The sequence below is a fragment of the Schistocerca cancellata genome, chromosome 5 (genome assembly GCF_023864275.1).
Source record: "Schistocerca cancellata isolate TAMUIC-IGC-003103 chromosome 5, iqSchCanc2.1, whole genome shotgun sequence".
Lineage (NCBI taxonomy): Eukaryota > Metazoa > Arthropoda > Insecta > Orthoptera > Acrididae > Schistocerca > Schistocerca cancellata.
Window position 1 is genome coordinate 273,441,357 of NC_064630.1, and position 12,916 is coordinate 273,454,272.

General features: G+C 38.3%; 1 protein-coding gene across 1 annotated transcript in view; it reads left to right on the top strand.

Annotated features, from left to right (window-relative positions):
* Positions 1-12,916, top strand: part of LOC126188864 (uncharacterized) — a 245,249-nt gene that overhangs the window by 181,983 nt on the left and 50,350 nt on the right. The window contains exon 11 of the mRNA XM_049930512.1: positions 12,459-12,658. Coding sequence (XP_049786469.1) covers positions 12,459-12,658 — 200 coding nt within the window. The remainder of the gene's footprint in view (positions 1-12,458; positions 12,659-12,916) is intronic.

Here is a 12,916-nt window from a genome sequence, read left to right on the forward strand (position 1 = left end):
TGGATTTTGCTCCAGATCCCAGTGCATTCTCCTGACAGAGGTTGGCAATTGAAGTACCCACCTGTGGATGTGACATTGCAGAATTGGAGGCATCGTCTGACGTGTAGTTTGTAATCTCTCTCCTCCTTGCTAATTCCGTCTAATGTCCACATTAGTCTTTTATGAATATTTAAGAGGAGCGAAGGTTACAATAAACTTTATAGTTTACTTAGCTTTTCATGTAGAGTTGGCTCCAGTTCTTCTTGTCTAGGAGTCTGATTCTTGAAGCTGAAAATGTCACAGTTGAATTGAGCTAAATAAATTTGAAGATTGTTGTTTTTATGTTAATATATTTCCTTACATTTTAGTATAGCATACAGTTTTTTGATTTTTCACATTAACAAAACGGAAATTACATTGTTCGCAAAAAATACAAAAATATGTCCAATCACGTCAGAGGCACACTTATGACTGCTGCACTCTGGGGAAATAACCATATTCCAAAAGGTTTATAATTTTTTTTAACAAATGAATTTCTACTAGTTTGTGTTGCATTATTGTTTTCAATTATTATTTTATAAATGAATCCAGAAATAAACATAGTACGCAGTACAGTATTGCGTAATTAAAAATAGAAATTTTAAGTGTGCCATTAATTCGTAATTTCAAATGTTTCTAAAGAAAAACAATTTTAACTCTACATTCAGAGTAGTATTTATCGATTATAGGTTCGTTTGAGCAGTTACCAGAAAGCGCCAGACAACAGGCTGTAGTGCGCATGCGCAGCTACGATGACGTAGGCAGCCCGTGCTTGGTGCTTGCTCTGCTCATACGCTTTTCGTCGTATTTCTGGTGGGGCATCACGGACCATGTGTAGCCGTGCCACTCGTGCGGCATGTTGTTGCGAGGACATACTGAGTTGTACTTAGAGCAATTGTTTTATCATATCCCACGCAGATAAAGGATGCAAATAAGGAAGCAGTTCTTGGCAAAATATCATTTCAAAATTAGACTCCACAGCTATAAGTACCATAAAATTGACAGATTTTTTTTTTTTTAATTTGTACTCTGCAATATTGCTATGTAGCATTTCCAACAGGTTTACATCTACACGGCACTGCAAATAGCTACTAGTATGGAACGCAAATTACTTGCAACAAAAAAAGAGACAGTTTCTTGTGTTGCTTACACCGGAATATAGGACGATAAATTTCATGACTATTTCAAAATGTGAAAAAATTAACATGGTTGTCTGTGAGGCAAAGAAACTGTACAACTGACAGTTTATATTCTACTCTAGGAATAAATATGAAGCCATGTGGGGAGTTAAAACGATAAATCATGGTATGCTGCCAGTCTAAAATTTAGCATAGAATGGCATTCTATAAATTTACGACGTAAACACAAATTAAGAAATAACTTAAGGCCCAGAGGAAGTACTAGACAAATGCCTTGTGATCGAAAAACACTTTCACAGAAGGTGGATCTATAAAATTCTGCTACAGCTGTCATTATATTTGAAACAGAATATTTAGTCCAAAACTGACAAAATTTGCCTACTTAGCTTCAAGTCAATGTTTACGTATGTTCGTACATATATAGCATTAAGAGATCTTTCAGTGTCATAAAAGGAACACGAAATCAGAGACTACTCCAGCAGCATCGGAATTTCATAAACCATACTAAAATGCTTCATTCCGCTCTAATTGCACATTTCTATGTCCAGATGGACTCTGAAGTACCTGATATTCAGCTTTTCATGTGGTTCTCGTGATATCAATTTTCTTGGAGGTCCAGTACTGTATTCTCTTGTTTGGTTCTTTATTATGATATAACGTCATTCGTCCCAGAAAATGAAAATTTGCACTTTAAACTGAACGGGGTTGAAAGTAGCCAATAGCGCAGAATGAAACACTTCGTTTCAAATAAACTAACTGCCTCAGCGGAAAAAAAAAATTAACTGAAGCAAATTTCTCTATAAAACAGACAGAAATAGCTTCATTAAAACATTAATGGTTGATTGCTAATAACGTGGAAATAATATAAAATCAGAAAATTGAAACTACTAACTTATTTTGGTCTTTCATGTTTATGAGAATGTATATTAATTCACTTGATGGCTCCCGGCCACAGAAATCTGTTTTGTTTTCATTTGACGTGGGAGCTGTAAACGAAGACACGAAACACATACACGGCCACGGGTCATGTGGGGAATGACTCCCCACTATAACTCAGCTTGCTCTGCGCATGCGCGAATCTGGCAGCTTGGGCGCGCCAGGAAAATTCTTCCAGGTAGCTTCTGGCTACTTGCAGCTACTGCTCATACACCAAACAGCCACGCTCCAAGTAGCCAGAATCAGGAGGAAGGCACTGCTCATACGTGAATTCAGCTCTGCGCATGCACACGAGCCTGCTGGCAACTGCTCATACGAACCTTATAACACCAAGACTGAAACATTTTATAAAGTAATTCATTTTCATCAATTTTAACTTGAAATATAACATACTATGTATAAAATTATATGAAAGTTTTCAGAAAAGCAACTGAGATAATAATGACCTGTCCAAAATTTGAAAAATAATACTGGTATTGACAACTATTGTTGAGGAAAAGTAATGCTAGTCGAGGATGTTCCTTTACAAGTCGTACCATCTCCGAATGTCCTTCTCCCACGAGTTCTTTTGTGCCCCAATAGACCTGTTCCTTTGCATTTTCTCTTCAGTGATGAGTTATAATAAGTGGTGTCTTTTGACTATTATAGTACACTGAAGCACCAAAGAAACTGGAATGGACATTCATATTCAAATACTGGCAGAATATGGCACTGTGGTCAGCAGCGCCTACATAAGACAACGAATGTCTGGTGTAGTTGTTAGGTTGGTTACTGCTGTTACAATGGCAGTTTATCAAGATTTAAATGGGTTTGAATGCGTTGCTACAGTCGGCACATGAGCGGTGGGACAAAGCATCTCCAAGGTAGCGATGAAGTGGGGATTTCCCCATATGACCATGTCACGAGTGTACCATGAATATCAGGAATCCGGTAAAACATCAAATCTACAACATTGCTGCGGCCGCAAAAAGATCCTCCAAGAATGTGACCAACAACAACTGAAGACAATCAGTCAACTTGACAGAAGTGCAACCCTTCTGCAAATTGCCACAGATTTCATTTCCGGGCCATCAACAAGTGTCAGTGTGCAAAACATGCAACGAAATATCATACATATGGGCTTAGAGAGCCGAAGGTTCACTTGTGTACCCTTGATGACTGCATAACACAAAGCTTTACGCCTTGCCAGGGCCCATCAACACTGACATTGGACTGTTGATGATTGGAAACATGTTGACCGGTAGGTTTCAAATTGTATCGAGCAGTTGGATGTGTATGGGTATGGAAACAACCTCATGAATCCATGGACTCTCCACGTCAGTGGGGACTGTTCATGCAGGTGAAGGCTCTGTAATGGTATGTGATGTGTATTGTTGGAATGGTATGTGATGTGTACTGTTGGAGTGGTTTGGGACCCATGACACTTGTATGAGTAGGTACAACTCTGACAGGTGACACATAGGTAAGCATCCTGTCTGATCATCAGCATCCATTCATGTCCATTGTGCATTCTGGCGGACTTGGGCAATTCCAACAAGACAATCTGATACCCAACACGTCCAGAATTGCTACAGAGTGGCTCCAGGAAAACTCTTCTGAGTTTAACACTTCCGCTGGCCACCAAGCTCCCCAGATGTGACCATTGTTGAGAATATCTGGAATGCCTCATAATGTGCTTTGATGTGATTTCCACTCCCTTGTACTCTTACGGATTTATGGACAGCTCTGCAGGGTTCATGGTGTCAATTCTCTACAGTGCTACTTCAGACGTTAGCCGAGTCCAGGCCATGTCCTGTTGCTGAACTTCTGCGTACTTGTTGGGGGCCATACATATTAGGCAGGTGTACCAATTTCTTTAGGTCTTCAGTGAATATTCCAGGTACTGAGTTTTCCTTTGTTTTGTAGTGAGCAATAGCTGTTTTTGGTTTTTCATCCAGTGAAGTTATACAAAAGAGACAGTGATACAGATACATTTCAGAAGCATCAGTTCTTTTCTCTAGATATTGCTCAAGGGTCTAAGTTTCACATCCATAGAGAACAATGAGACTCATTTCCATTCTCAGTTGTGGGCTAAGATCTGATCTTATGAAAAGTTTTTTCTTGCTAATAAAGTGTCTTCTGGCCTGTTCTATTCTAGATCTGTTCTCTTTTTTGCAGTCACACTGCTCTTCCATCACAGTGCCAAAGTACTTCAAGGAGGATACATGTTCAAACCTATTTCTTTTTATTGACAAGATTTACTTCATTTCATCTTTTAGAGAAGACCATAACATTGGTGTTGGAAGTGCTGACAAACAGCCCAAACTCTTCACTGTGCTGGTTTAAATTGTCTGTCATGCGTTGGAGCACAGGTAGATCATTTGCTATGACAATGGCATTATCTGTGTACCTGTTCCTATTGATTATTTTTCTGTTTATAATAATCCTATTGCTTTCTTCTGCCAACACTTTCCTGAAAATTGCCTTTGAGTAAATGTTAAACAAGAGATGTGATAGTATATAGCGCTGACAAATGCTTTTACTAATTGTAGTTGCTTCTGATGTTCTTTGATCAGTTTTTACACCTGTGGTCTGATTCCAATACAGCACACTGATGTTGCACTAATCGTTTTGGTTAATACTGTTCACCTCAAAATCTCCATTATCTCTTTGTGTCTTATGCTGTCAAAGGCTTTTTTATAGTCATTGAAACAAGTGTACACATTGACATTCATACTCTGAATTTTTGTAGATGACTGGTCCACAAGGTGGTAAGTTTTCAGTGACGGTTAAATGCTCCATGATTTAAAAAATTCATCACACATTTTGAAAGAAACACTCCTCACACTAATATTCGCAATATTTTTCCATGAGCCATTTGAAATGCAAACAGCAGACGCTTGTGTGTGCACTGTGTTTTGTTGTTGTAAATCATGCATTTTCTTTGCAACTAATGTTTTACTTTGGTGTTATTAATTTGTTTATGTTATTGCTGCAGTATTATTCTGCAGTAGTGGGCTAATGTGTTTGATATATCTTAAAGAGTAACACATGCTAAAAAAGACCAAGTTTCAAGGTCAGTTTTTCATATTTGTTTTAGTACTTTCATAGATTACAATTTGCTGCACATCAAAGATTGTTCTAAAACCCATTGTTTTGTGCTGGGTGTAGTTTTATAGGCCGGTGTATAACATCTTTACCATCAAAAGGAAGTTTTAGAGCTCTGAAGGAAAGTATGTTGTCACTTAACACAGAAAAAATGTTCCTTCACAAGAAAGAGTATATTTTTAACCGGGAAATTTGGAAAAATCCAGTTTTTTCCATATACACAAATACATCCCATAATTAAAGTGCAGCTATGCACTGAGGTCCAATGTGGGCTGTAATTATCGTATGACAGTGAAACTTGTTAGATATGCTAATGCGTTACTGTGAAACTGATTTACTCTGCAAGAAAATTAGTTCGTTTTGTCCACCATGTGCAAATCTGTTGCTATATAGCATCTCACTGCAATCTCTGGTGCCCATATTGAACGAATTGTGGAAGCGGTGGTTAATAACAAAATCAACAGTATACCTTTCTTACCTGTCTGATCTTTTCTGCCCATGTCCCATTCTTAACCCACTACGTATGGAAACATTTCTGTACATCTTTCTTGCATTCACTGCGCCAGCTCTGCACTTGACAGTCAAAATTGGAACTAATTTTTTTCCAGCATAAGTCTGTTCCACCTTAGAATATCTACCAAGTTTCACTGCCATGTGATAATTAGAGCCCACACTGGACCTCTATGGGTAGCTGCACTCTAATTATAGGTACTAGGTACACTTAAGGAGAAGAGAGCTTCACGAGCTCCAACCCTATTTTGGAAGCCAACCTGGCTCATGATTACAGTAACCTGAATGGGTGGAGCCAGTTCATGGTATACGCAACACCACCCCCCTCCCAAACACTACAAATTTACTTTGAGCCTGAATTACATCTTTCCATACAGTGTAAGTTAAATGTCACATTCTGCCATCGCTGCACTCAATGCATTGCATCATTTGAAAAGAGGCAAAATTGCAACTCTTTGGAATAGATTACATGGCTTCATTCGGCTACTGTCCAGTTTTTGTGTTGTTTGGGCCGTTGAAGATACACAGCTTCATCTGCTGCTGTGAGCAGAGGCCTTTTGTGTTATCTGACTCCAGATGCCCATTGCATGCAGTTCCCTTAACAATGTTCACTCATAAACTGGATGAGATGGGCCTGCACAGGACTCAACAACAGCGCAGGATGTATATGACCCGGGACAACTGGGAGATCCGGGAAAAACCCGGAAATTTTTTCATCCGGAAGAAAACCAGGAAAAACCCGGGAATTTTTCATTGTTTTAGTTTTCAGTTAAATTTTTGTAATTTTGTCTGGGAAGAACCAATACTCTAATAAAGGATATTACTGTATCCTGCTACTGCAGAATAATACTTCAACAATAAAACATAAACAAGAGAAGAAAAAAAAAACCAAAAATAAATTGAAAAGGAAATGCGCCATATACGACGACACACAGTGCTCATGCAAGCGTCTGCCAACAGCAAAATGTGTCAAAGGCTTTAGATAGACTATGCAATGCTTCATAACAACAAATTGCCTCCGATGAGCGTGAAGTCACAACTTTTTACATTAGATTCGTTTTAGAGCTACGTGTGGGCTCGTGCGCATGCGCAGTTGAGTCGCGTTTGAGTTGTAGATTCTCCTGGTTCTGGCTACAGGAATGTGGCTGTTGGTGTGCAAGCTGTTGCAGCAAGCAGCTAGATGCTACCGGGAAAAGGGGGCGCCAAATTCATATTCATGAGGAAAACAACTTGTTTCACAAAACGCCTAGCATCCAGTGCACATTTGTCTATCGATTATTCATTTAGTTTCGAAATGCTTCCCTGTTGGTTTTTGAACACATTTTAAGTTGATTTATGAATTAATCATATGTTGATTTTTGAACGCATGATGTGTCTGTCAGGAGAATCCTCGTCGCATCTAGAAATAAACTTTCCGCAGCCAAAAGGGAACGGGGCTACACGAGGTGAGTGGAGTAAAGCTAAACGGATGAATGCCAATCGCTGTCTGATAATGTGGTTTACTGGGTTTGCGAATGATCAGTGTTGTTATAATTACTAGCGAAATCTATAGATTCAGACTACCAGAATCGAAATGAACAACTGACAGGAATAACAGGTGAGAAAGATTACGTATTATCTTCTCGGTGTATCCAAGAAAATGAAATTTTGACAGAAAATTTTTTGGCAGATCACTATACTAGTAAGGACCAGTTGTACAGTCCCCGACTAGCAGCCGCTTAAGTTCTATTTTGGAACTAACACGGAAAACGTGTTGTACTAACACATAATAGTGCCTAAAATAATCACGGGATAACTAAACCTGTGATTCTGGCAGGGTTAGTGAAGTTAATTGACGAACAGATTTTGACAATGGCAGGAATAGCTACAGAATTGGTGATGAGAAGATTGTTTCTTAGAATGAGGAAGGAGGAGAAACGGGGACATCACACAAATTATGGAAGAATAAGATGATTCCAAATTTATATAAAAATTTCATAATACTACTTTTCGATCTCATGCTTGAAAAACTGTTGCGTATGAATGAAATGTGAAACTATTTCCTAATATAAAGCTTTTTACTTGTAGTGGGCCTAATAGGCATTTGATATTTGTACTTTGTGAATTATATTCTGTCTTGTTATAAAAATGGCCATTTGTGCCAAAACAGTCTTGTTTATTTGGTGTGTGTTACAAAATTGCTGCAATATTAGAAAGGCCTATTTTGTTTTATCTAGCAGACAGTGACAAAATAGACGTAATCAGATCGAGAAACTACACCAGTCTTGGGTATTATTTGTGTTAACAGCTTTTTCAGTATTAGATAACGACATTTCGATTTTTCATGTAGCAAAACGTTTGACGAACTTTGATGAGGTAATAGATTCCTACACAGAAAGGAAAGCACGCCATGTAAAGCTGTAGCAAGATTAGAGAGAGAGAGAAGGGAAAAAGAAAACTGGGAGCTAAGGATTGAAGGAATGTGTAATTTTTTGCTTATGTCTTGTTTTTGTTGGTTTATTTAATATATTTAATTTTATAACACACATAGATTTAAGTGTCAGGAAGTTGTTTCTGAAAGTATTTGTATGGAGTGTAGCCATGTATGGAAGTGAAACATGGACAAGAAGAGAATAGAACCTTTCGAAATGTGGTGCTACAGAAGAATGTTGAAGATTAGGTGGGTAGATCACGTAACTAATGAGGAGGTATTGAATAGGATTGGGGAGAAGCGAAGTTTGTGGCACAACTTAACTAGAAGAAGGGATCGGTTGGTAGGACATGTTCTGAGGCATCAAGGGATCGCACATTTAGCATTGGAGAGCAGCGTGGAGGGTAAAAGTCGTAGAGGGAGACCAAGAGATGAATATACTAAGCAGATCCAGAAGGATGTAGGTTGCAGTAGGTACTGGGAGATGAAGGAGCTTGCACAGGATAGAGTAGCGTGGAGAGCTGCATCAAACCAGTCTCAGGACTGAATACCACAACAGCACACAAAAGCCGACTGGGAGCAGGAGAGGCACCACAGGACATTTCAGTTTCCACAGTCCTGAATATAGTTTGATGGCCTCGATTAAAAAATATACGTTTCAATTCCACAGAGCGAAATACAGTGACGTACGGTAGAAGAATGCTTTATGAAGAGGTGTGGCACTGCACTTTGGCACACTAAGACCAAATAATATGTCTTAACATTTCCTCTAACATACATGTTTTATGTTTCAGACTTTTCAGAAAGATATGCACTACAAGATGAACATATTTTTGAAAATTTGATTTTTTTAGTATTGACCCAGTTTGCAAATATCGTAGATCCAGGGCTGATGCGCAGAGCAGTCTTGAGTTATAGTGGGTAGTCTCCATGTGACCCATGTATACATTTAGTGATTTTGCTGTTTCCCCCTTGTTTACTTTCACGTCAAATGAAAAAATGGATATCTGTGGCAGGGAGCTATCAAGTGAATAAAAATGCATTCGCATTATTACGGAAGGCTAAAATGTCATTAGTTTCAGATTTTAATTTATTTCCACTTTTCTGACAGTCGAGCATTAATCGCCTTGTGGAACAATGAAGTTATTTTTGTCTGTTTGCTAAAGAAATTTGACTTTTGTAAACTCTTTCCGCAAAGGCAGTCAATTTATTTGAAACGAAATGTTTAATTCCACAGTACTTGCTAGTTTCAACTGTTCGCTGCATTTCAAGTGCATGCTTTCATCTTCTAGCACGTATGGCCTTCTGCCATAATGAAGAACCCAAACATGATATAATACAGTACTGGTGCTCCAAGAAAATTTACATCCCGAAAACCACACTGAAAAGTTTAATATCAGGTTGAGGTCTACTTCATTGGGAATCTGGACATACGAATGTGCACTTTAAGTATGCACTTTAAATGTGCACATTTTAGTATGGTTCACTAAATTCTGATGCTCTTGGAGTATCCTGTGATGTCCTGTTTTTTTTTTTTTTTTTTTTTTTTTTATGACATAATGTATGATCTTTTAATATTTTACACGTACGTACATACGGGCAATGCGGGCTTCCTATGTCATGATAGCTGCGCAAGCGCGGTGTCGCCTGTTTTCTGTGCTCTCTGGCTACTGCTGAAACGAACCTATTTCTAACAGGTCGCAGGAAAATATTGCGAATGGTGGTTTGAAAGGCGTTACTTTCAAAGTAAATATCCTTTTACGTAAGTTGAACTATGTGTGAAAATGTACCATGAATTTATTAAATCATAGAGCGTTTGACTCTCATTTAAAAATCAACTCTTTGATGATGAGCCATTTTGAACCCTGAAGATCAGACATTTATGTCATTATTCTAAATTTTACTGGCACATTTGTGTGATATATCTTAAGTGTCACACGTGCAAGAAAGATCAATATTATATGCGAAAGCTTAGCTTCTCTTGCAGCTTAGTAACCTTAGAGACCAATATTATGTGTAAAAGCTTTTCTTTTACTGTAGCAACACTATGTATATTAATTTAAACTATTAACTTTCCCTGTTCGTGTGTTTGTGCTACTTAACAGTGATGTTGCTGTTGACTGACTACTTCACGTGTCGTATGCTCTGAATATCTGCTGCCATCAGCTGGCGAGATCACGTGACATGAGCTGTGACTGGCTTACAAACACGCATCGCAATCTCGATTTCAATGATTCAGAAAGTGACATGCGGTGTTTAGTGGAATTCCAACGTATACTTTCGTAATATGAAAATACACAGCGTACATGTTGCTGCACATCAAAGATATTTCCAAAACATGTCTTTTTCCCTGAGTTTCGTTTTCTAAAGTGCCAGGAAATTCTACACTCGTGTATAAAACCATAACCATTCAAAGAATTGATAAGGGAAAATATACTGTCACATAACATGGAAAATGGGTGTTTTCACCCGAAGAAAGTGTATTTTTAACCGGGAAATCCGGGAATAATTTTTTCCTTGTTCCCGTATACACCCTGCACCAGTTCTTGTGCATTTTGATGTGAGTTATTGAAAAGATGGGACACTTATATTCTGTCTCTATCTTTTTATGACCATCGTTCATACACTCGCATAGCTGCAAGTGGCGTACCATTCCCTGGGGCACACTGGATATTCCAAGTTGATGTACCAAAAAGTTGGGCAGCTTCATTCACTGTGTGGTTATTGGCATGTTCCATCATGTTAGCTGCTTTCTGCAATTCTGTTATGCCTCTGTGTCAACCCATCTTACTGTGCTGCTTCCATACAGCTAACTGGTCTGCACAAATCACTTCACTGCCATAACTTGCATCATAGGTTTGAGTGCCACATGACAACCTGTTACCAGATGTGCACTATCTGCAGCACAACACAGCTGTTGCTGTGCTTCAGTAAAGAGTGTGGTGAGCTGATAAATAAGAAGTTTTCTTGGCTGGAACTCTCATTTTAAAGAAACTAGTGATGGCACAATGGGAGAAAGACAATATAGAAGAAACGTCATCCCTCGGAGCCTTTTTATACAGTGTGATGCTGTATGAATGATCTTGGAGGAGGTAGGGGGCCCATGGTGGCAAAATTGCCATGAACAGTGATTTAAATTTATTGACAGTATTCCTCTGGATGTTTTGCCAAATTGTTCAGAATTGAAATCAGCTATAAAAAGTACACTAGACCCTTGCTAAATCAGCCATTTCTTGCACATACAGGTGCCGGGTTAGCGGAAGTGCCGGATTGTTGAGAGTGTCTAAAATTTAGTTTAAACACATAAGGATTGTAATTTGTCAAATCAAAATATATAACCATTTTTACAGAAAACTTAGTCCTTGAGTGTGTACATGCATAATAGTATCACTCAACATTCATTGTGAGAAATGTCCCATAGTTTTAGTTGTGACCATGATGATACATGATGGTAGTGTGCTTTATCACACAATGTTTCTGATTGTTGCATAATGTACTGCAGGAAAATGTCTCCAGCTTCAGCACCAACAGTTTGAGATATCCTCATGTTCTCTCTTCCTCTAGTTTCATCGTAATGCTTCTGTGAGCTTATGATTACCTCGTTTCTGCTGAAATTTCATCATAAATAGTTGCTTGTCCAACACTGTTGCCAGCAACAATGGCTTTTTGCGAAGAACCTCAGTTCAATTTATATCTAATTTCAAGTTTCTGCTGAAGGTCTAGCATAACGTGTTTCCCTTTAGAAGTCATGATAATGATCCGTAAGGAAAGCCACAGTGTCAAGGTATACCGGAAGGTTGAACATTGTATTTAACTAACAATATTGTTGTAGATGAAATTTCATTATTGTAGGCGTCATTTCAGTTTGAACGACTAGAAGCTGGAAGTATGCCAGATTACTGAGAGGCCGGACAACTGATGGCCGTATTAATGAGAGTTTAGTGAAGCATGAAACCAACAATAGCTCACAGTCTGGCTGGATTCCAGGCAGCAAGTAAACATAACAGGAAATCCTGCAGCACTTGAAAAAGACTGCTGGGTTGCTCATCGAAATACTGTACATAAAATGGAAATGACAACTTGACAGAACACCCAGAAACACACTATCAGTCAGTCATGACAACAAAACCTGAGAGATCACATTTAAATTTATGATTAATTAAATGGCTTGCATGTGTGCTGATTTCATATGTGCTTGGAAGAACACTTCAACAGACCCAAATTTTACAGCTTCTCTCTTAAGTTTTGTACTTTCTTCTTAAAGCACTTACCTTGTTTCTACATTTTTAGGAGATATATATTGTTAAGTAAAAGAATTTTTTTCCTCCTTTGTTGTCTTAATGTTTCACTTGTTTTAGACAAGAAGAAAGAAATTTGGGACCTGTACCTGCTGCAGACCAAAATTTGTTAGAGAGAAAGGGGTCCCTAAGAAAGGCCTCTGAAGATATATCCAGGAAAGACAGGTTTAGTGGAAAATGTGTGTCTTCACCATTGAACAGTAGTAAAAGCAGCCACTTGAGGCTGGTATCAAATGAAAGGCAGACAGAAAATAGAAGAAGTAAGTAATTACTTCTGTGATCATAAATTACCTAATGTTTGGCTGTGTAAATGGTTAGCACTCTCAACATCTAATGATTTCCCATTAGATTATGATAGAAAGTAGACAATTAATATTAATGCCAGTTGTGATTTTTAAATGTTTACGCTTCCCTAACATCTCTCTGTGGTAATGACATACAGGGCAGCTGTTTGCTTAAACCAGAGAATGTCTGTTGTTGGAATGAAATTTCAGATACTCTGTCTTCTACAGTATGTC